This window comes from Beta vulgaris, chromosome 7 (assembly GCF_026745355.1).
Source record: "Beta vulgaris subsp. vulgaris cultivar EL10 chromosome 7, EL10.2, whole genome shotgun sequence".
Lineage (NCBI taxonomy): Eukaryota > Viridiplantae > Streptophyta > Magnoliopsida > Caryophyllales > Amaranthaceae > Beta > Beta vulgaris.
Window position 1 is genome coordinate 9,581,898 of NC_079208.1, and position 24,207 is coordinate 9,606,104.

The 24,207-nt window shown below is 36.7% G+C and overlaps 2 protein-coding genes across 4 annotated transcripts; both read right to left on the reverse strand.

Annotated features, from left to right (window-relative positions):
- Positions 1-388: 388 nt before the first annotated feature.
- Positions 389-17,670, reverse strand: LOC104898638 (hypothetical protein). Of its 3 annotated transcripts, XM_010685732.4 has the most exons (13): positions 17,353-17,664; positions 17,146-17,265; positions 12,906-13,033; positions 12,609-12,818; positions 12,063-12,258; positions 5,348-5,405; positions 5,211-5,261; positions 4,995-5,048; positions 3,197-3,316; positions 2,821-2,945; positions 1,268-1,319; positions 862-1,062; positions 389-739 (listed from the first exon to the last, which is right to left on the reverse strand). In XM_010685732.4, the coding sequence occupies exons 1-12, from the start codon at positions 17,523-17,525 to the stop codon at positions 964-966; spliced, it is 1,386 nt and encodes a 461-aa protein (XP_010684034.1). In that variant the 5' UTR covers positions 17,526-17,664; the 3' UTR covers positions 389-739; positions 862-963. The 3 variants fall into 3 exon arrangements, with proteins under 3 accessions (XP_010684034.1, XP_048504613.1, XP_057252332.1); XM_048648656.2 differs by lacking the exons at positions 389-739; positions 1,268-1,319 and having other exon boundaries at positions 923-1,062; positions 17,353-17,669; XM_057396349.1 differs by lacking the exons at positions 389-739; positions 862-1,062 and having other exon boundaries at positions 1,274-1,392; positions 17,353-17,670.
- Positions 17,671-20,447: 2,777 nt separating this feature from the next.
- On the reverse strand, positions 20,448-21,981 carry LOC104898713 (uncharacterized). Its single transcript, XM_019250565.2, has 4 exons — positions 21,550-21,981; positions 21,378-21,476; positions 21,138-21,258; positions 20,448-20,971 (listed from the first exon to the last, which is right to left on the reverse strand). The coding sequence occupies exons 1-4, from the start codon at positions 21,979-21,981 to the stop codon at positions 20,448-20,450; spliced, it is 1,176 nt and encodes a 391-aa protein (XP_019106110.2).
- Between the last annotated feature and the right edge of the window lie 2,226 nt (positions 21,982-24,207).

Genomic DNA, 24,207 nt, shown 5'->3' on the forward strand with positions numbered 1-24,207 from the left:
TAATCTAAAAGTATAAATAAATAAAAAAAAGAGATTGAAAGTGTTATTGGAAAATCCTCACCAAATGAAGATTATAAAAAAAAAAAAGAACAAGTAGAATGATTCACAACATATCAATTGATGATGTAAAAAAATTATTCATTCAAGGTGACATGAATATTATTTGTAACATGAAATTTGTTTGTGCAATTCCTAAAAAGAAAATACAGCATTCATTTGGAAACAAAAAGAGTATGTTATTAGCTTTAGTTTTCATCCACGTAGAATTTTAAAATATCAAGTGTGTATTTTGTGCTCCTTTAAAAGTGTCTTCGACGAAATTCTTTGTTTTCAGGAACCATTTATAGATAACGTGACTACAAACATTGTAGAATCAACTATAGGGCGGTTAAAAAAAATATTGTAGATTAGGTTTCAATAAGCGATAGATTAAAAGTCCAAAACTCACTAAAGAAGATTACAGTTAAACCTGTACAAACATTTCTGTACGACAATTACGTTTGATTCGAATAAAACTACATACGTGAAGAAAAAAAAGGAGCTAACTAAGCTTACAGGATCTGTATATTCAACAGCATAAAAAGCCTTATTACTCATCGCATGAAAATCTTAATGATCTGATTCATAAGATGGATGCCACATTTGATGTAGGAGCGATATCTTTTTTGATTATCAATAAACTTCGTGCTAGACAACCACAACAACAATGGCAAAGATATATACGAGTTTACGACAGCAACTGCGCCAAACAAGAAGCAAGATCAGGGGCACACGGGTCAGATCAGAGAACAGAGAATCTAAGAAGCAATAAACTCCAGATCAGAGAGCGAACAAGCAAAGTACGACATTTCATTAGATTACCTTGTTCAGCAGTTTACTATGAGCAACGATTCTACACAGATGGGGTAAGCCAGAACCTAACTGTTTCAATATTTGAACACACCAAACCCAAACAAAAGTATATTATCGTTCGACTCGGAGTATGTTGTTCTCTAAACCACCCTTGATAGCTGACTCTCTTTGGGGGTCAACTTTCCAATGCCCATCAACAATGAATTTTATCTGCAAATTGTTAAAGGTTACAAAACGTTTCTTAGTAAGTCCATAAGAGATACATGATGCAATATTGTTGCTATTAAGACATACATATTCCAGTTTATTAGAAAGTATAGACATTACAAATCAACCAGTAAAATGCGAAGGACTAGGGTAGGTTGCTTATTTGCTCGAAACAAACGATAAGATGGTATATACTATATAGTTTTACCTCATACACCCCAGGATAAAGCCACAAAGTTGTTGACCAAAGCCGCGAATTCCTGTTAACATTAATCATCATCGTGAACTCTCGATATATAGTTCATGAGTGAGAAGGGACAGTTCATGTCTACCCTATAAAGGTCAAAAAAAATAAAGGCAGCACATAAAATCACAGCATGCTCGATAATACAGGAAGAGCACAATGAAATTCAGCACAAAACAGTAACCTATACTTGCTAAAGTCGGTATAAGAAACGGAAGCAAATATCGCTTAGCGGACAAATTATCAACAGAGGTTCCAATTTCTGTACAACGGCTAATCAGCAAGCTAGCATACAAAGAAGAGATTTTCAGGCAGCAAGCAAGATCTTGGAATGTCATTGTGCATCTTGACTTTTTCCGTTCTAATCGAGATTAGATTAACTTAGGTTGGTGTCTTTGTCAGGTCAAGGGGTGGTTGCTTTCTCTTTCCTTGTTTTTTTAAATGGTAGCTGGTAGATAAAAGGCGAGTCACACTCCTAGTTGTCTTATGTATATGGCCGATAGATAGAGGTAAGTTGGTTTGTGCTAGGCTTGGGGAAGGCAATAGCATGGTCCACGATTCACCTCCAGAAGTGACAAAAAAGTACCATAGAACAGCTAAAAGTTTACATTTTCAAAACCTTATCATGGAAGGATCCAGTAGATTCTTGTATATTGAGTCATGGGTTTGCTTCAGCCATATACATGTTATGGAAAAACAGAAAGAAAAAGAAAACAGGTAGGAAAGTTTAAATGCTCATAAAAATTATTGTTCCATTAGAACAAATAGGGGAAAAAATTGTCTTCATCACAAGTCAATGTCCATTTCATGGAGTATCTTCATTATATTTGACCACTAATACATCTGTCAGATCACAAACCTAAGCCAAACAAGTACACCACCAGCCAATGAGAATGCCACAGCTGGCACGATGTTGCACGAGCAGGGGAAGCATGATGTTGGCAGTCTTCTCTTAACCAGTCAGAAATCAGAATATAAACCATAAGACTCACTTTAGCCTCTATAACAATTTCACTCCAACTCCAACTCCAACTCCAACATAAAGGTCATTCATTCCAACCGGTGCCACAGTAAGTCAGTAACTACTCATTTAGCATATACTTTCTCCATTTCAAAATACTTGCTACACTTCCCCTTAAATTGAAATGTCACAATACTTGTTACATGTCATAAATGGCCTTCTTTTTACCCCTTAACTTTCTAAAATACTCTTAAAAGTCGGTGGTCCTCCATTTTCTCCTTTAAAATACCATACTTTTTTCTCAACAAATGTTTTTTCATTCAAAAAGTGATGGTCCCCCACTTTCTCTCCCTACCTTTCCGAAAAACTTCCCAATCCTTTCAAAGGCAACAATGACAAGACCTATAATCCAGTCAACCGGTAACACAAACAAGGGAAAGAAATTTTTTTTTTTTAAAGACTCAGCATTGCTGAAGGGAGGCTCATCACTGTTCAAGAGAATAATTCCAAGTAATAATAATATATTATTTACACATTTAATAAAGATATTTAGAACCTTGATCCAACAGGGTCCACTATGGCGGATGATGGCTGACGATCCATTTTAATTCTTTGATGCCACCCATTGAAACTACCTGCTACCTCTACCATTTGCCCTTCTCCTGAGTACTGAATCTTCGCCTAATACAACAAGAGAATCATTAACATTAAGCTTACTTCAAGTCCAAAAAGACATAAGCGAACCATTATCATCTGAAGTGAAAAGGCAGATAAAAGCAAATTAACATTAAACTGACTTCAAATCCTGAAAGATCACTTCGTCTCATAAAGAAAATCACAAAAAATAAGGAAGGTAACACAGAAAACCAGCAGATAGGATATTACTATTGCTATGATAGATGTGGATAAAAGTGGTATCGGAAATATGTTACCTCCACAAGTCCAGATAGGCTATCTTCAGCAGCAAGTAGTTCTGCATCCTTTTCTAATATAAGATTCTGGGCTTTGCTTATCTCATTTTCTGCTTTTGTTTGCAAAATTGACAGGGCTTGCTGCACAAATTTCATCTCACATAAATTTGTAGACATGGAGATTGCAACAAAAGTAAAATAGAGCAACTACATTTTTTCAGAATGACACAGTGCAGTAACTATGCTGGATCCCTACCCTGGGAACGAATAATTTAGATATAAACGGATCATATGATTGTAAAGGCAATAGTTCCAGCAGAGAGTGCAAGTTGCTAGAAAAAAAAAATCCCTTCTGAAACGACAGGATGTAGAACTTTCCTAGGATGCTTGATGAGTTCCTTTCCACATTGTACAAAATTGACACGTCAAAGAAAGATTTACTATTTAGATTAAAACTCACATAATGAAACAAAAATGACATTTTAGAAAATAAAATTTTAGCTTGTTGTCAGCAAATCACAACCCAGTTTTTCTATATGGCTATGAACATTATTTGATAAGCGCCAAATGGATGGAAGGTTACACATGCAGGCAAAAACCTTGACCTAAGAGTACAAGTTACTAATACGAAAAAGACATACAAATGAACATGTTAGTGTTGTAAAAATGTTATGCTAAGTTGTTAAAATAGAACTACCATTATAGTCAGATGTGAATCAGTTTAGTTTTGGGCTTTTAAACAAGTAATGACATGCTCAGATATTCCAACTCCTTTGATACAATCTTACAAAAAATTTCAAGCATAATAATAGGAAAAGAGTTGGCACACGTCAAATTTTCAATACACTAGAAATTAATAAAGCCAAATCTGACACAACCAAGAAGAAAACTTACCAACTAACTAAACGAGTCAAGATGACTAGTATGCTTAATGAATTAGGTTAGTGCTAGAGATATTCATAACCATATATCATTGACACAAGTAAAACCCCAAACGACACATCCTAGTTGTGGGCTATTGTTACAAAGTGGCTTTAAATGTCAAGATAAGACAGACTGCTTTTTCCACACTTATTAGGGTATCAAATTATACCATAACATTAACCTAATGCCTCTAAGTTTATGGCTATATCATTACTCGAATTATATAATTATTAGACCCAATTCCCAACCTCTTACTATTTTTAGGATGCCAAAATAGATCCCTTCTCTCCAGAGGGTGCTGCAAGTAATTTTACATTGCTCTAGTAGTGAAAAAGCTATAAGAAAATTTTCTCAATCAAAGTATCAAAGTTGTCTTAAATTGATACAATTCGTAAATAATCATCCTCTTTCCGATGGGTTAAGAAAGCAATCACATGTCCTCTTATACCATGCAAGAGAAAACCTTGAGACAAGCACTAGAGTGATTGAGTGATAATAAGACAGTGTAACTTTTACCAGGCATGTTGAGAGAACTAAGTAACTAACCATCTTGAGATCATAATTGACCCCCCTTGTTTTACTGCAAACTATAACAGACACTGAACTGTGCCAGATAATTAGGAGAGAGAATGATATACAAAACAGTCCTCCTTGACAGTTCAGATAATTTAAAGATACTAATCTTCACCAAGTTTCATTGACAACATTTGGAAAAAGTAGCATCTTTGCAGTGGATTGATTCCTTAAGCAATTAGCCATCTGTTGTGGAACTTGGAAGAACTGATCATTTGAAAACTGACACAGTTCAACAGCATCAATAAAGAAAACAGAAAACCTTATGCTCTTTTTTACTGAATAAGTAGGGATTAGCGAGGCTTCAGCCGGAAGATACTACCTTTTCCCTCTCAACCTCTTCTTTCAGCCGAGATAACTCCAACTCCTTTTGATGCTGCAAATAACATATATATGATGAGAAAAAAACAAGTGGGATGATCCATGGAGAACAGATGCAACAGTGAATTGAAAATGAAGTAATTTAGAAATGTATGCATGTTCTTATCATTTAAATACGCATATGATCAATTTGCATGAGAAATAGGCTAACCATTACCAGCATGTGTTTGAGACGATTGATCTCGACTGCATTGTCCATTTTGCCAGCCTATATGGTATATATTAGAAAGTAGAGGTCCCGTAACTATAAACTTTAACCAGTAAATTGACCCTAAATAAGAATATGAAACTAACCTCATTATGTGTATCATTTTGAAAATCGGTAGGCCCTTGAGCAGATGAATATATATCCCTAAAACATTGAAAGAACAATAGCCATTCAGTAAAGATACAGGCAACCTGCAGAAAGGAGTATTATATAATATCTCCTTTGCATCTAGTTTTGTATTAAAAAAAAAAGGTAGGAAGGGAATTTCAGAAGTTTGCATTGGTGTCCCTATAGAGATATAGAAATTCCTGAATTACCTTAAATACCCTCTTAGTATTTGTTATTCCAAGATAATTAATGAGGGCAAAAAAGTCATGGAAATATAAAAAAAAATACTCTAATATGACTGCCAGATTTTTTTTTAGTGAAGGTAACTTCCAGATTTTTTAAAACCAAAAGAAACATGTACAATACCACTGATGAATCTCAAAGTAATAATTGAAATTAATCCTTATTCATTATCTAAAAAGATATAGTTATACTTATACACTTATTTGTACAAGTAGGTTTTCACAAAAACTAATCAAGCTTTTTTTTTATATATATAATTACACTTATTTGTATAATTACATTTAAAGCAAATTTTTAACCCAAAATAATGAATGAGGATTGAGGATTAAATTGAAAATTTCCACAAAATCACTTACACGCGATGTTACGCATGCATCGCGTGCAAAAATTACTAGTCATATATATTTCAGCTCTGCAGCTAGTTTTGGATAAGAAAAGGGCAATGTAGCCAATACTATGACTGAAAAAAAAGGGAAACAGTTTAATAGAATTGCAAAGGCTTCTATAACTTCTTCATGTTTAAACAGAAGGAATGTGAATTATTCAAACAAGGGGACAGCTCTGAAACTGTAGATACGTTTATAATCAACATTCAAAGGTACTTTACGTTTATAATCAGCATTAAAGGTACTTCTATAATCACGATGTACCAAATTACTCGAAGGGGACACACAGAATACTGAGATACTTCATCCATTTTTTGATAGTTGTACACTTGTATCATAGGCACTTTTGACACATTTCACATTCTTTCATTTGACACTCTTGTATTATGTATATGTAAGGAAAATCATAGCCATGTGGGATCTTGTTAGATTCGTCCCGTTATGTATATTCATTAAATCAAATTTTTAGCATTCTTACTTACGCATAATAAAAGATATTAATGCTCAAGGTTGTGGATTGGCATACGTGCCATATCCTTTGGGTAAAACCATTAAAAAAAATTATATGGCTCAACTAGCACCAACCATAACCAGAGATTATTGTCGATATCAACCTGAGTAAAACTGAAAACCCAAAAAGTGAAATGAGACGAAGATACCCTTGAGTAAAGTATATTGATCCCCTCTATAATTATAACAAGTCTCCAACTACGACTCTTCCGCGTATTCTGCATGATTTTCCCCCTAAGATGAATCCCCAGCACTGAGCTCTAGAAAAAGAGGGATAAAGGGCTCATGACTTGATACACACTGAAGATGAAAGTCAAGTTTCAACTGAAATGCATAAGAGCTCTTAAGGACACAATGCTTCAAGAACTTGGGATCTTATCCTAAAAAATTGACAAATACTAATTCCGCCTTTGTTTCTGGTATAACATATGCGTGAAAGACCAAAAAGAAAAAAAAATCAAGAACAACATACAGAACTTTACATGGTTTACAAACAATTTGGTAGCTACGTCCATAGTGCAAAGTGGAAAATATCTTTATCTTATCAATTTTGACGAGGCGAATAAATTTTTAGGTTCTTGTGGAGTTCAGAATTACAGATTGTGGCTAGTTTTTACCTAAACAAAGTTTATATACTACTCCCAAAATACATATGCCAACTTAGACCATAACAAGATAAAAAAAATACAGCCAAGCTCAGAATATACCCTGCCCTTGGACCCCACCAGGAACTCGTCGGCCCCTAGGCCCTGACTCGCTAATTGTTGCGAGACCCCTGTGACTCAAAGTGGAAGATTAAATTCACCCCAGCAGTTTCTAGTCTTTCTACTGCTTTTATGCAGCTTAGACCATAGTGGACTGCTCCCTAATTTCCACCTTATAGAAAGGGCACAACGAAACTGATCACATGCTTAAAAAAAGTCGGGTAACGTATCAAATTCTAGCCCCATCAAGTCCCTTGTCCAAAATACAGCTGTGCAATTCTAATACTGTTAAGCTCTCGGACGTGCAGCAGCAGGATATCTTACAACAGATTATTAGAAACAATGATATCATAGCTTTCATCTCAAAAGGAAGGTCAGCCTACCAATATCTCATATAATGAGTCGCTCACATGAATAACCTACTGCTGTCCAATGTGGTATGATCCTGGAGGCCCAATTATTTCATGTCCTTTTCTATCATTTTAGTTCAAGTCATCCTTGGTTTACCTCAAACTCTTTTGATATCTCCATTTCCTACCAATACCACATCTACAAAATGCATACACCACGGAACCTAACCCTGTATGAACCTTGACAACTTGTGCTGTAGTCATAAGTTCATAACTCAAATGCAAAGATGATGCCGAAATGCAAATCCCTGATGTATTCATTAATAAGGAAAACCCTCTGACAGCCCTGCCAGCTCGGTGTAAACATATCTTCTTGTTCCACTGTAATTAGGGCATCAAATCTTTGATACGACCAGAACCGGGATAAGGGTTATGAGCCACTGATGCAGACAACAAGAACGAAGAATCTTCCACAGCTGCAGTGGCTTAATATTACAGTGACAGTAAGCCCACAACTGACCAAGATTTAGTTCCCTGACTGCACTTATTCTTAATCATGTCAACCTGACACAACACTGACCATGCAACACAAGGCAGAACCATCTTGCACTTGACACTATTGCTTAATGAAGAAGGAAGTTACTCTATTAGGGAATAATTGAAGACATGTGGGTCCCATGGATGGGAATCTAACCCAATATGTTACTTCGTGGTGCTACCTTGTAAAAACATGTTAATAGGTTATATTAATAAATAAAAAAATTAGATAGTTGTTCACAAAGGTCGTATTTTATTAGGTGGTTCTACACAGATTCTCCAGATAATTATTTAGTAACTGTGTCCTCACATCATCTTAGATTTATTCTAAATATTAATAAAATTTATGGCAAAAATAACACTACTAGATCCTGCTCCCATTTACAGCTTTGCTAATTGCTAGTCATAAACTTATCATAATAGATACATTAGAAAGTTAAAATAACATTAAACCCAAATAAAGAAAAAAATTAATCATGCTACTGCATCGAGACAAGTTTCATTGATAGTCTTCTTGGTATTATTGCCAGTTTAGGGTTTCTTTCTTTATTATTAAGAAAGCTTATTTCATGTTTTTGGACATTTAAGGAACAAAAAGCTCTTTTCCAAATTTCACAATTAACAAAATAGAGTATCACCACATTAGTGTAATTCTTTTTGTGTTAGCTACGCAAATATTATCAACAGCATCTGAATACCCAACCCGAAAGCTAAAAGGTGAAAAAAAAAAAAAAACAGACCCATTAAAAAATTTAATATTGTACTTCCAAATAGTAAAATCACTACCAATGCCTAGATGTGTTCTAAGAACCTCATATATACAGATGAAACTATAAAGACACCATATATCACTAATCAAACTTGTAAAAAGAAGTTCATGGCATCTATTGTCATCTATCATTTATGCTCATCAATTTCATAATATTCATAACATTTTCCAAGTTCAAATTACAAAGTGTGTCGAATGTGCTAACTGTTAACTTGTTAAACGATAATACAATGCTAGGACCTGATATTTTAGGGTAAGGGTAATTTAGGTATTATCTTAATGAGTAGCTTAGGAAATAAGCTAAGTAGTTATGCTTAGGAAATTACTTCTATATATAGGGTTAATTAGAGAGAAGAAGGCAGGTGGAAAATTGTTGAGAATATTAGGGAGCTTTTAAGAGTTCATTTGGGAGTGTGTCAAGTCACTCGAATACTTGGCAATCTATCTTTAATTTCTGTAATTTTCAGTTTATCAATCAAATCTTCATCTTCTTCCTCAATTTATGCATTTATTGGTATCTAAGCTATGTTGATTCATAGCAAAATGCTAGGACCTGATATTTTAGGGTAAGGGTAATTTAGGTATTATCTTAATGAGTAGCTTAGGAAATAAGCTAAGTAGTTATGCTTAGGAAATTACTTCTATATATAGGGTTAATTAGAGAGAAGAAGGCAGGTGGAAAATTGTTGAGAATATTAGGGAGCTTTTAAGAGTTCATTTGGGAGTGTGTCAAGTCACTCGAATACTTGGCAATCTATCTTTAATTTCTGTAATTTTCAGTTTATCAATCAAATCTTCATCTTCTTCCTCAATTTATGCATTTATTGGTATCTAAGCTATGTTGATTCATAGCAAATGGTATCAGAGCAAACGATTCAGGGAGATTAGTTGCTGATTTTTTTCAGTTTTCAATTTCGGAAAAAAAAAAAAAAAAAAAAAAAAAAAAAAAAAGAGAGAGAGAGAGAGAGGAGAAACTGCAATGGAGGTTGTAGGCAGAAACGCAGCACATCAAATGCAAACATGGATTCGAGAAGAGTTCGCATACATCACACACAAAAGAGATTTGGAGATTTCAGACTCTGAAGAAGAAAGCAGAATCCGACAAGAGCTTCAAATTCATGAGTTTAATGGGGGAAATTCGAAGGATTGGATCCTTCAATTGGAAGATTTCTTTGAATTTTTTCAGCTAAATGAGGAAGCAAAGTTGAAGGTTTCCATCATTGGGCTTAACGGTGATGCGAGACGGTGGTTCGAAGACGAACACCGGCGACGGCCCTTCTATGATTGGCAAGAACTGAAGGGGCAGATGTTGCGACACTTCGGTTCGACATCGACCCTTTCGTGGCAAGTACAATCAGATTCAATGCAGTGGAATGACAAGGAAAAGCGCTTGAGCTCATCCTTGGGTTATAGTAATGGTGGAGAGGCTGAATTTCCAGGTGATTGTACTAGTGATAGCCATAGTGTGGTGGTGGCACAGGAACTCCAAGAAGATCCAGGGATCGAAGAGGAGGATGAAAAATGTGAGAATTCAGATCTGAAGAAATTTGGTGTGGCGCATCAGATTGTAGGACCAAGGAAAGGCGCCACATGCGGTGGCTCAGAAGACGGCTTCCAGGAAGTGGCAGATGGCTACACCGGGGAAGGTAGACGAGGCCACCTGGGCAAGGAATCTGGTGATAAAGTATTTATGGGTGGGGGAATCAACCCACACCAGGGGGTAGACCTTCAACACGATGCGGTCAAAAGAAGGCGAGGGGTGCAGCAAGGGCCGGTAGGCTGTGGTTCTGGTGGAGGTCCGGGTAATTTTGCCGGAGGTGGTAAGTTTGGTGTTGGAACCGCCTCATATGGTGGCCTGAGGGAATATTTGGGTGGCTGGAATAGAGGAGAGTGCTTTGCGAAAGGTGCTGCTGCAGCGAGTGGGTCAGGTGGTGGACCCGGTTATCTTGCCGGAGTAAGTTCCGGTGGTAGGACTTGTGGTGGAGTACTCAATTGTGGTGTTCCCCATAAACTTCTAGAAAAAGAGGACGGCCCAGAAGTGTGCATGGGAAGTTATGCTGAGTCATCTGTTGGCTTGGAGAGGAAGCTAATTCCACAAGATATTATTAAGGGTAATATTGTAAATGACCTGAATGTGGGAAAAGGCAGCCTGGTAAGCCACGTGCCTTTTTCTTTCTCTCAAAGACCCTTCCTTTTAATGAATGAGGCAAGGACTATAGTTGGGCCCCACAATTTTAAAACCACATATTTTTCAATTCATGAGGCCAACTTTCTTGCTGGGCTAATTATTTCTGAGCCCATTTCCCAAGTAACAGATGGGAATTCAGTTTCATCCTTGGCCCAACTCAATTGTCTAAATTACTCCACCCCATTAAAACACATTTCACTCTACTCCTCCCATCAAACACATTACGACCCACTTAAGAAACATGAGAAGGTGACTAAATTTGATTTTAGCAATTTTAAACCTAAACACCTCACTCAATTCTCTGACTCTTATGTCCTGATCATAGAGTCCACTCAACCCACACTCTATCCCACACCAAGGTTTTTCAATGCCACCACATTGTTCAAACCGAACTCCCCTGCCATCTCCCTCACCAACGAGGAGCTCAAGCGCCAATGGAAGCCGGGCATCAATTTACAAAAGGCTGCTGTCAAGTGCTGCAGAGGTCGGACATTTAGTGCCAGTTACTATCCACCTTGAGGACAAGGTGGAAGTTTGGGCGGCCGGTAATGCTAGGACCTGATATTTTAGGGTAAGGGTAATTTAGGTATTATCTTAATGAGTAGCTTAGGAAATAAGCTAAGTAGTTATGCTTAGGAAATTACTTCTATATATAGGGTTAATTAGAGAGAAGAAGGCAGGTGGAAAATTGTTGAGAATATTAGGGAGCTTTTAAGAGTTCATTTGGGAGTGTGTCAAGTCACTCGAATACTTGGCAATCTATCTTTAATTTCTGTAATTTTCAGTTTATCAATCAAATCTTCATCTTCTTCCTCAATTTATGCATTTATTGGTATCTAAGCTATGTTGATTCATAGCATACAATTACCACAGCTCACAGAGAGTAAAATAACATACATATTTTCAAGAAAACTTTATAGCAACGTTCTCGATAATGCATAGTTTTGCGATTCAAAGAAGATTTTCAAAAAATAAAATAGAGGGAAAAAGAAGGAAAAAGAAAAACCTTGCATTGTCTTCGATGGCCGAAAGATCACTCAACCTTGATAACAAAAGGGTGCCATTATGTCCAACATTATTGTTGCTAACAAGGGCCAAATATCTAGTATCCCCTTCATTATGGATCACTGGTTCACCTTGAACTAGCCCGTGATTTGAAATTTTGCCTCCATCATTCAACTTTAAACCGCCATACATATCGTCTGAATGGCAAGAATGAAGACATGTAATATGTTATTATTACAAAGAGGGAACAAATATCAAGGTCATTCATGGAGTATAATACTCCCTCTATTAATAGCTAATGCCTCTTTTCTCAAAGAACTGGGTACTAAGAAACATCTTCACTGAAGCATGTTATACAAGATTTTACAAGCTGCCATTTGTTACGACTGTGAGGAACCGAAGATAAAAGGTCCGACATGGATGGAAGGAGTCTTATGTAGAACCAGCATAAGAAAGGATGGCAGGAAACTATACACAGCTTAAACATAAGCAGTGGTACTAATTTTTGTCTGATACAGCGAAGTGAAATTAGGTTGATCTGGCTTACCTTCAACTGTATCTAAATGTCCATATTTCATAAAGTTTTCCACCTTTTCCTGCAAGGACAGTGGAGGTTCTTTTGATAGCGAACTTTCGTCATTAAATAACAAATCTGATTCATGTTCTAACTCCAAGCTGGTCTCAAAAGCAGAATCGTCGTCCACCAAAGGAAAAGCTGCCTGCCCTTCATTCATATCATTAAGTTTCTCCTCCTGACCTTTTAAATTCGATAGAGCAATCAGTAAAGAATTTGGATGACATGCATTAAGAAATCAGAGTCAAAACACAAAACCACCAAATTGACCTGTTTCTTCTTGATCGTCATTCAAGTTTCTGAGTGAATCAAACTGATCAGATGTTTCAGCAGAGTTAGCAAGAAGCTCTTTAATAAGTTTGTGTCCTCTCCTTCGAACAATGTTTGCAAGATCTTTCCTGTAAATATTACAATATAGAGGAAGCAATGATATTACCATCTCTATATGCCATTGAATACATTACACCTTGCATGCAGAAACCTAGAATGCACACAGCACACAGGAGAAAGGGAGAGTAAAGGAAAAGTGAATACGTCTAGCACCAACTGAGACACCATGACGCTGTAAATTGGAACTTAAGCTATGGAAAGGTGAACTCTATTAAGGAGGTAGTAGGAGTTCCAAAATGATGTGATCAGTAAGGCGTCATGTGCTTGAGCCTCGTCTCCACAAAGCAGCAAAAAAGGACCTATTTGTGATATATCAACTAAACACATGAACAAGCTAAGAGACGTTTGTTACTAGATCCCAGCAATAAGTGCACTAGTCATTTGGCTATGGCCTTAGTCCTTACAGTCTAAGGATAAAAGGTTCTCAGGCTCGTAATTAAAGAAAATTGTATCATCCCTCTCCCCCATTGAATCAAAATACTTTTGGCCGAACATTTCAAGGGATAATCTGTAAGAAGTAACAAGACACAGCTTACCACAATAAAAACCAACTTGGTAGCCATCACCATCATGAGTCATGAGCATTTCTTATTACGAGCTTGAGAGGACTGTTGAGCAATAAGCAACAAAAAATAACAGGAAGAAAAACATAGTAAAAAAAAATGGTAGAAATGCGTAAATGACACATTTTCTTTACGTAGAAAACCCTCTTCAACAATGGGGAAGAGCCACGGATCCAATCTCCAGGGACGTACTTAACTATTGATATTTGGGAGTACAATGGTAACTACACAACTATAATATTAGATATAGTATACATTAGGATAGTTCAAACTGATACCCTACCAATCCTAAAACACACTCTCACCACTAATATTGTGATTATCTCTCTTACCACTACTCAGTCTCACTCTTGTGTTTATGCACTCTTTAATTCTAATGCACTCACACAATTTTCTCTTCTTCTTCTGCCTTCAAGCTTATATACAAGTGCCTAATATATAGGCACACCTCAAGGCTTCTCAAATAAACCACATTAATGAGCTTAGACTTTTGAGCACACTTCCAAATCATCTCATGTACATCCTCTAGGCAAAGCTAACAAAGTCTTCAATTAACACCTCTGACTATGCTTCCCGTAAAAATTTCACAAGAGATTTACTGCAACCCTACTACTCTAGCCATTAATACTAGCTACCTCATTCAAGTCAACAAAAGAGATCATCTTCTCATAGAAGCAAATCCCACGGCCTACTCTATTTTTCTTCTATTTATTTATGTTTTCTTCTAATTCTTTAACGTAAATAAAGACATTATTATTTGGGGATTTCGGGAGATTATCCCGACAAGAAAAATGCTAAAAGCTAAACAAGGTAAATAAGATGAGAGAGGTAACTCTTTATGAAAGCACAATGATATTAGTAAGCTGCAAAAAATCTCTATGCTAAACATTTCAATAGCAAGTAGAAAAAAGCACCCCTTCATTCTAGCTCCAGATTCTCGATCCATTGCGAGAAAAACAAGCTCTGACAGCTCTCAGATCACTCCATTAACTTGGGCCACATTTGACAAACACCAATTCACATAGTATCTGCTGAAGAAATGCGTAAAGGGTATTTGGAGACACAATTATGAAGCTCTACATCAACCATCCAAGGGCTAGCATATAGGAGCCCACGAGAATTCACTGAGCATAGTTCGTAGCTTTGCTCAAGACTCATGACCAACATTTTTAAGAATGTTGACTAGTATGAGAGGAGCTCTGTGGCACCGGTCAAGTAAAGTGTTAATTTGTATTCAATTGCTGATTTGGCTTTTATTTAATGATTTTGCTGCCTTTATCAATCATAAATCATAACCCTAAGTTCCCACATTAGCTTCATCAAATCAATTATCTTATCGTCCAAATATTTCAAAGCCCAAACTAAGGGAGAAAAAAAGCAAACTCAAAAATAGTATAGCAAATTAACAACAGTAAATTGTTTTCCTGGTTACTCCAAAAGTTACCATCCCATAGAACATAAATAAGCTAACTTAGGGCATACATGTAACTCACTAGACGAACGAGTTTTTTACAAACTGAGTTAACTACTCTTCACTGCTTTTCCCTCTGCTCATGTGGAATTTGCCTTCATCAAAGCTTCGCCAATCAACACACTAATGAACAACATTTCAAATCATTTTAAGGGTGTCTTTGGTTTGGAGGAATGTGTTTTCCAGGAAAAGTATTCTCCTCACTTTCCTGCTTTGGTTTGGACCGGGTTTAGGATAGTTGAAATTCATTTTTTAAGGGTAGAAAATTACTCTCCCTAGTGAGGCAAGGGAAGCCACTCTTTTCCTAGCTCTACCCAAAAACGCAAAACACAAACAAAGGAAAATGGGTTCCACGGAAAGTTACTTTCCTTGCAACCAAACGAAGTAAAATCAATCTAGTATTAAGATTTCCTTTGGAAAATAATTTTCATGGAAAGCCACTTTCCAAATGAAGGAAAATCAATCTAGAATTAAGATTTCCTTTGGAAAATAATTCTGGATCTAGAGTGCCATCAAAGTCATTGATGTCAATCTTCATCCCTCTATCACTTGCACCACCATCGTTCTTCTTTTCCTTGTCTTTCCCTAATACGCTCACTGTTAACGTAGCCAAGACTTGTTGCATGGCTGCAAGTTGTTGCTGAAGCAACTCATTAATCCTCTCTTGGTTATTCTTCCCCATGATGACGAGTAATCACCCTCCAAGAACTCCTAAGAACCTCCAAGAAATCGTCTGCAACGTTGCTCTACAAACTAGTCGAGAACTTCTTGTCAAGCAAGGATCTTTCTTGGACTCAATTCACCACTTTTGGCACGTCTAATATCCTCCAAGACACATCTTAGCTCTAATACCAATTGATGTGTAACGTGGGAGAAGAAATCGCACACCTTACAACTCGAACAATAAGAAACAAAGAAGATTTCGCTATTCTTTGAATCGGTTAGTTAGGCTTCAAGAACTTGATTCTTGGATCCTAAACTAAGGGTTTTAAATTTGTTTGTATTGGAAACACTCACAACACTCACAAACTCTTCGAAGATTGCTTGGAATTCACAAGAAATCACTCGGTAAATTAATCAAACAAGCAAGCAAACACAATGCAAAACTCGATGCACATACGTGTTAATTTTAACTCAAAACATAAAACTGATCTTATTAATGAAACAACTTACAATATATACATCCTAAGACTCCAACTCTTAACATAACTCCTATAAGATAAACTAAAACACACGTTCAACTTAAAGATAATAATAGAAATAACCGAATAGATATAGAGTCCTACTCCTATGCTAAAACCAAGTAAAACCCCTCCCAAGTAGGAAGGCAAAACCTTGCTAGCAAAATGACTCCTAAGCAATTAAAGACTCCTAATCCAACATAGATTAGTAATTAAGATTTCCTTTGGAAAATAATTTTCAAGGAAAACCACTTTCAATCGGAAATGTTTTCCATCCAACCAAACACACCCTAAGTCTTAACCATCTTAGTAAAAAAATCTCATCCTACCAGTAACATTTATACTAATATATTAAAAGGCTTTCATAAACAAAGAATGGTGCCACGTGGCGCTCTCTATTGGATTTTAAAAATCCATGTAATTCATGGACAATAAAAAAACTAGAAAATGCTTTGCATAAGATTTGATCCCATGAGTTCAAGCTCATATATTAAAGTCTTAACCACTAAACCAAGTCATATTTAGTGTTATCAATTAAAAGTAAAATATTAATAAATGAAAAATGTCATTACACGGGGTATACGGGCCTAAAAACTAGTTTAATATCATAGGTTGCTTTCAGTTAACATACAACTAAATGACCTGATTCAACCACTTTAATAAATAAAGCTTTGTATTACAAATACAAAGTCCTAATAATATAGGAATATGATATACACAGCCTTAGGGATGTACATAAGACACTAAAAGTAGAAATATTAACCAAAAACTAAGCGTTACTAATACCAATCAACGTATAATTATATCATAAATCCCTAAAACAATACCATTATACAAAAATGTATTCAATACTTATCCGTACCCCTCAGAACTGCATATACAACGATTCGATTCGAGATATATACCTTCCATGCTGTGAAAGCTCCTTGGTAGAAGGAACATGACCGTCTGGCAATCCAATTGAAGTCACAAACTCCCGAAGAACATTACAGAGTTCATCATCATTCATAAGCTTCCTGCTTGGCCTGCAATTCAATCAAATTGTTGCAGAACTTGTGAGTTTTCAAATCAAAAATTTTACGATTAAGAAGATGAACAATTGAAAGTTATACCTTGATTTCTTTGCAGAAGCAAGACATAGAATAGAATATTGGCGATTACAGTAACGGAGATTTGAGTGAAAGCAAGAGTGATGATAGAAGAAGGAAAAGGAAGTGTTAGTAGTTTGCGAGTAATGAGAGGTGAGAGAAAGAAGGTGAAGTGGGAAGCGAGAGAGGGTTGCCATTGTAGGAGGAGGAAGAAAGAATTTCGAGCATTTCAGTATGGAGAATTTTGAGACTAAACTCACTTCTTTTCTTCCCCCCCTAATTCCTGCAAACCCACCCAAGGGCCAAGGCCCGAATTAGGCCGTGTCTTTTTTTGTGTTTTTTTTGCTAATATTTGCTCAACTGTAGTGAAATTATTTATTTTTTAGGGCACATTGAAATTAGTTTTTGAACTGAATTGAATTTAAATTAATTTTTTCTTTTGGCAAAAAAAATCTTTTTGCTGAAACGAGGTTAATTTTGCTGAATTGAATTGAATTTGTTTTAATTTCAAAATTAATTTTCGTTAGCTAAAATTAAGTATGATTACTAATAATAATAATAATAATAATAAAATAGTAATATGCTTAGTTTAATACTAAGTGACCTACAACTAGCAAAACATATAGCTAGCAAAATATTTAACTTCCCTTTATTTACATAAATGATAGTACATAGTACTCTTTTCATTTCTTCTTAATTTACACATTTTTTTTTGGTTTGTTCTTTTATTCATATACACATTGTTGTTTTGTTTATTCTTGGTACAACCCGTCTTGTGTAAGGCCAGCAACATCTGTAAATATAGGTGTGGCCGCGCATACATACATATCAACACATCAGCTCATTGTCAAAAGGTCATATCTCACTCGTTTTTCATCGGAGTTGAGTTTTTGACTAGGCATTGAAAAGCTATCGAGGCAATTTTTGTGTCCAATTTAAAAATTATAATTATTGAGTTTGTTGTGAGATACGGTCTTTTGAAGTTTACCCTTGTTCACAAATTCTTATGAACAAATGAAGTTACTTTAATGAACAAAAGGAATTACTTTTATGAATATACGATTACTCTTAACAATAAAAGGGTGTTAAATCTTATAAACTAATGTGGTTTCTTATTCCATAACAAAAGGCAATAAGAATCAATTTACTCTTGTGAACGAATGAGGTTACTCTCGTATGAAGAATGAAGTTACTCTTGTGAACAATTGGGTTACTCATATGATTAAGGATTTTTTGTCCAAAACTACCTACTTTTTGCCAAATTTTGTGAAAAACTGCCTTGTTTTCATTTTTTTGTCCAAAACTACCAAGTTTCACATTTAATTTTGTTGACCACTACCATGAACAGTTTTCCGGCGTTGACTTTATGTTTTCCGGCCACAAATAGTCACGTGTGGTCCACGTGACTTACTAACTCCCAATATTTCCCTTTTCTTTTTTATTTCCCCTCCAATTCAATTCCCACTAACAAATATCTCTTTCATCTCAATCTCACAATCTCTCTCCTCATGCCTTCAATTTAGTTTCTCCTCATTCCTTCAATGCGTTAACAACAACAGTAGCAACATTTACTCACATTTAATTGCCAATTCCCACTTGTTTAACCAACCATTTACTCTTTCTTCCATTTACTCCCCTCCAACCAACCCAGATTTATTCCACATCTCAAACATTAAAGAGAACAAAGCAACATCACAACATCGCAACAACGCTTCAAATTTGTTCTGTAAAATGGTGAGTTTATCCTTAATCTATTGAAATTGTGGTATCAGTGGGTGCAATTTCTTCAATTTCGTACTTTAGGGTTTAATTCTGGTATCCTATATTTTCTTTTTGGATTTCAAGGACATGTCATCTAGAAGTGAAGACATGGTATGGGTGAACCAAGAGAAAGGATGTGCTACTGTGGTGTCCCTGTTGTTGGTTTCTTGGACACCAAAAATCATGAAGAAGGTTTAAGAGGTGCAAGTTTTATTCCAAAAGAATTGGTCATGACCTAGGCTGCGGGTATTGGAGATGGATTGATGATGGTTCTGTTCCTTGGCAAAGGGATGTTACCAATCAACTCCTTGCTGGGAAAAGGGGGTTGCAATAAGAGGTTTCCACACTCAAGCAAAAATTGGAAGATTTGGAGGCTTATAATGTTTGTTGGAATGAAGAGAAGAAAGAGATGCAGTTGAATATCAAAGTGAAGATGGGGAAATGTGAGCAAGTGTTTGGCAGATGGTTTAAGTTCTTTGTGTTTCTCACTATTGTAATTGTTGTGGTAGCAGAACATTCAGGCTAGTTGGTTTAAGGGGTTTAGGGAAGGGTTTGTATGGTGATTGTGTTGGGTTTTTTGGGGGATGGTTGTTAGACTGTAATGGCTAAGTTATGGTTGTAATTGGTTGTTTGAATTTGATGCACGAAAATTTTGAAACTTTTGGTAATGAAACTTGAATTGGTAGGCTGTAATTGGTGGTATGCAATCTACTTAATGGAATCTAACTTATGTTTTGCCTCTTTCCTTCTCTGGTTCTTCTTTGTACAATATCAATCTTGTAATGTTAGGAATAACCGTCACAAACTCAATGAAATGAAAATAACACAATGCACAGGAAAAGAAGGAGCGAGCGCTCCACGCAGGAGCGGAGCGCTCCTTCAGCACTTCCGCCAGTTTTGTTGGTCCCTGCCATTCATGAGTGCTCGCTCTAACCTCGAGCGAACGCTCCTTCATCAATGTCAATCTACTTGGAGCAGGTACTTGAGTAAGGTTATTGTTAGTGCACTAAATCATACACAAACTCAGACTAATAAACTTGTTGTCAACCTACTTGTATACTCATAAATCATCATCAAAACATTATGTCATTGCACAAAATCATTCATGACATATATTAACTGTCATGTAGCAAGTTATAAGTAAAAAGTTGCACTAAATAATCCATGACATCCAACAATATAACCAACATAGTTAACATTGCTTGACATACAAAAAAAAACAAGTATGTTATGCCTAATTAAGTAATTGAGACACAACTAGCTTGAGGTGGTTGGCTAAGCTGGGGAGATTGTTGTTGGCTTGATTGACCTTGTTCAACATTTGTTTTTCTTTTCCTGTTCTTCTACTTTTCCTGGTTCTACACAATTGGATCAGTAGTCTTAGGCCTTCCTCCCTTGGACTTAGGAGCTTCAGGCTTTGGAGGGTTTTTGCATTTCTTTTTGTTGTGTCCCACATGTCCACAGTTTGAACACTTGTTTCTTTTCTTTTCATTGACCTCTCCTGCCTCTTTCCTTCTTGTTTTTTGACTTGGCCTCCCAGGCATCACTCTGATCTTTGGTGGCGCAGGTTCAGGTTGCTCTGTCTTCTCCCATTGGTCATGTCCAGGCATAGGATGGAACGGAGGTGCATATGCTCTGTATGCATTAACATGGTAGGCCCCATGAACGTAGTCCTCATAATTTAGCCTCTTCTTTTCAATATAAGCCAAAGCAGGGCAGCAAGGAATCCCCATTAACTCCCACCTAAAGCATCCACATTTCTTCTTCTCCAAGTCTACCACAAAGGTGTCCCCAGTATGGTCAACCTCAAACTCCCACACATCAGCTTGATTAACATCACAATTTCTTATGTAGTCTTTCTGCTTCTCAACCATCTTCACTACTGATGGCATTATGAGGCCCTCAAATTTCAACAATCCTTCCCTTTTTTTGGCAACATCTCTTCATGACCCACCTCCGCATCCATTCCATCATTGTCAGAATAGGCTTTTTCCTAGCCTCTATAAGCACACTATTGAAGCTTTCACAACAGTTGTTCAACAACATACCTGACTTGCTTTTGGTGGAAAAAGCGTGTATGGACCAGCTTGAAGCAGGTATGTCATTCATGTACTTGAAAGCATCATCATTGATCAGCTTGATGGATCGCATTGCTTCATTGAATTTTCTCTATGAGAATCAGTTCAAAAGTAAGCTAAAGTGTACATTTAGATGTAGAACAAATCACATGTAAACAAGCTTACCCCAGTTGAAGCCCTTGCTGCTGTCCAAAACTATTCTCTATACACCTCACCAGGAAATTGCCTCTTAACATTAGCCCAAATATGCCTACAACAGTATCTAGTTTCAACATTTGGGAACACGACTTTGAAAGCATCCAACAAACCCTGTAAAATGGATTACTCAAGTTAGTTAGTGAACACGAAATTGTGGTAAAAGAACTTGAGTGTTGTAATTTACCTTTTGCATATCACTCATGTAAGTAACTGCTTCCTCCCTCTCATGCATGAATGTGACTGCCTCAGCAACACTACCCAGATCTTTCACAAGCAATTCCAAGAACCAAGTCCATGTCTGAGAGTTTTCTACCTCAACAATACACCATGCCACTGGAAATATATTATTGTTATCATCCTTCCCCACTGCAGTCAACAAGATTTCAGGATAAGGACCCCTTAAATGGCAGCCATCAACCCCCAATATTGGTCTACATCCAGCCATGAACCCTTCTTTGCAAGGTTGAAGACATATATACATTCTCTGGAACAGAGGAGGTGGCCTCTCAATCCTCTCACACTTCACAACTGCATTGCTACCCTCATTGCACTTCCTTACAGTTGCAGCATAATCCCACACCCTTTTGTATTGTTCTGCAACATCACCAGAAATCATATAGAAAGCTCTTTGTCTATCATACTAACATTTGTAATACTTCACCTCCACCCCTAGGTCTCTTCTACATTTCAGCATAAAAGTAGATAACTTTCAAGTTGGGTTGTCTCTCCAATCTTCTAGATACTTGTCAGCTAGGTATCCAGAGGTAACCTTCCTGTTGTGACTCTGATAACCACACCTATGAGCTAAATCCATACTTTTGATTTGAATTGTGCCTCTTTCACCTTTTACTTGCTTGGCATAAACCCTAAACTTGCACTTCCTCTTAGATATACAATTGCATTCACTAAATCTCCTCCTTTTCCACTCACACTCACACCTATTCTTACAATATGCAGTCATCATATTCTTGCCATTGTGAAAAAAGTAGAAATCATACCCCTCTTGAACGGCATGATACTGGAGTGCTTTCCTAAACATCATCAACCTCATTATCAGAGTTACGAGGGCTATGAAGTTCTTCCTCAGATTCGTCTAACACTTTATCGATCATCAGCCACAATTATGTCATCATCATCCAATTCACTCTCTGATTCAACTACATCACTCACTACTATAGATGTTCGTGTGTTGTCAGATCTAATTCCTCCCAAACTCCTAGTCACTCTCTCATTAATGTCATGATCCACATGCTCAGCAAACAAATCATCATCACTCTTATTTTCATAATCTTCATCACTTAATTCAACATCACTATCACTGCTATCACTAAGATCATCATATGAATCTAGATATTCAAGTACTTCCTTTTCTGGTTGTAGTGGAGGAGGTTCATTTGGAAGAGCAATGTTGAAGGCTTATATTGGGCTTTTTTTGGGTCTGGTTAAGGATTTGTGTTTTTTGGCAGTTTTAGGTGCTTTAGTTTTAAAGGAAGTAGTTGAGGTCTTTTTAAATGGTTTAAATGAGGTCTTGGAAGCACCTTCCTCAGTAGAACCTACATTTAGGTGTGCAACAAGTGGTGGGCCCCCTTTCTTGTTTGATGACTTAGGTTGCTGCTTGCGGGAATCTAAGCAAGTTGCACTCTTCCCTATAGTGTTTGCAATTGAATATTTATTGTGGCAAAGATTCTCCTTATTCAGGTTTCTCATGCACTACATATAGATGGTAATATCCATCTTCCTCAGGGGATCCCAACAACTCAACCAAATCTTTATCACACTTCATCTCCTTCCTACCAGCAAACAAGGTGTAACCATTCCTCCTAAACCAAATTCTGCCTGCATCACTGTAACCTAGGTCCTTAATCCATCCAACTATCTGAAAATAACAAACTTCATCTTCATTCAAATGGAGACTAACTCCCCCTCCCTCATATGTTGTCTTCTACCTTTGGTAATGAAATCACCCCCCATTGTACAATCTAACATTAACTGCCTCCATGAAACTATAAACAAGATTATAACTTCAGTAACCATAACAACAATATAGAATTTGCAGCAAAAAAGACTACTTTTTTCAACTACATTTTCCCGAAATTGAAAACGAAAATCGTGAATCACATACCTCGATTTTTTAGCTATTCTAAAATTACACTTTTCCTTGCCACGAAATTGAACTAATTCCCCTGAATCATTGTCAAAAATCTGAAAATTAGTAACAATGGTGAAAGAAACAGTTCAATAAAGCAAAAGTGAGAAGAAAGGATGAAATTGCTTACCTCATAATAAGTGACTATTTTTTGCCAATTAACAAATGTTGCTACTGTGAGAGAGAGAGATTATGTTATTTGTAAATTAACAAAGTGAGAAGGAAGGAAGAAACCGAGAGATTGAGAGGAGAGAGAGAGAGAGAGAGATTATGTTATTTGTTAATTAGGTTAGACATGTGGGAATTGGAGGGAAATAAAAAAAAAAGGAATTAAAAATTGGGAGTTAGTAAGTCAAGTGGACCGCACATGACTATTTTTGGCCGGAAAACATAAAGTTAACGCCGAAAAACTGTTCATGGTAGTGGTCAACAAAGTTAAATGTAAGCGGATGTCTGCTTGCCCGTGCGGATTTGTGAACGACAAATACAAAGTCTTTTGTCTCGTATGCACGCTCAAGCAGAATTTCGCTTGCCCACGCACCAAGGCGCAAGCCCAAGCGAGATTCCGCTTGCTAGTGCACTATTGTAAACCAAAGCATCAAAATCCTTTTGTTTGGCGTGCAAGCCCAAGCAGGATTCTGCTTGCTCGTGCACCATGTTGCACGCCCGTGCAGTTTCTTGCTTACCCGTGCACGT

Coding starts and splice junctions, on each gene's coding strand:
- LOC104898638 (XM_010685732.4), bottom strand. CDS start 17,525: ATGGCAACCCTCTCTCGCTTCCCACTTCACCTTCTTTCTCTCACCTCT. Junction 13,034..17,145: donor GAGCTTTCACAGCATGGAAG/GTATATATCTCG, acceptor TAATATTTACAG/GAAAGATCTTGCAAACATTG. Junction 1,320..2,820: donor GTGGACCCTGTTGGATCAAG/GTTCTAAATATC, acceptor TAATGTTAACAG/GAATTCGCGGCTTTGGTCAA.
- LOC104898713 (XM_019250565.2), bottom strand. CDS start 21,981: ATGATTTCTGGTGATGTTGCAGAACAATACAAAAGGGTGTGGGATTAT. Junction 21,259..21,377: donor AGAGGCAATTTCCTGGTGAG/GTGTATAGAGAA, acceptor TGATTCTCATAG/AGAAAATTCAATGAAGCAAT. Junction 20,972..21,137: donor TTCCACCAAAAGCAAGTCAG/GTATGTTGTTGA, acceptor TAATGCCATCAG/TAGTGAAGATGGTTGAGAAG.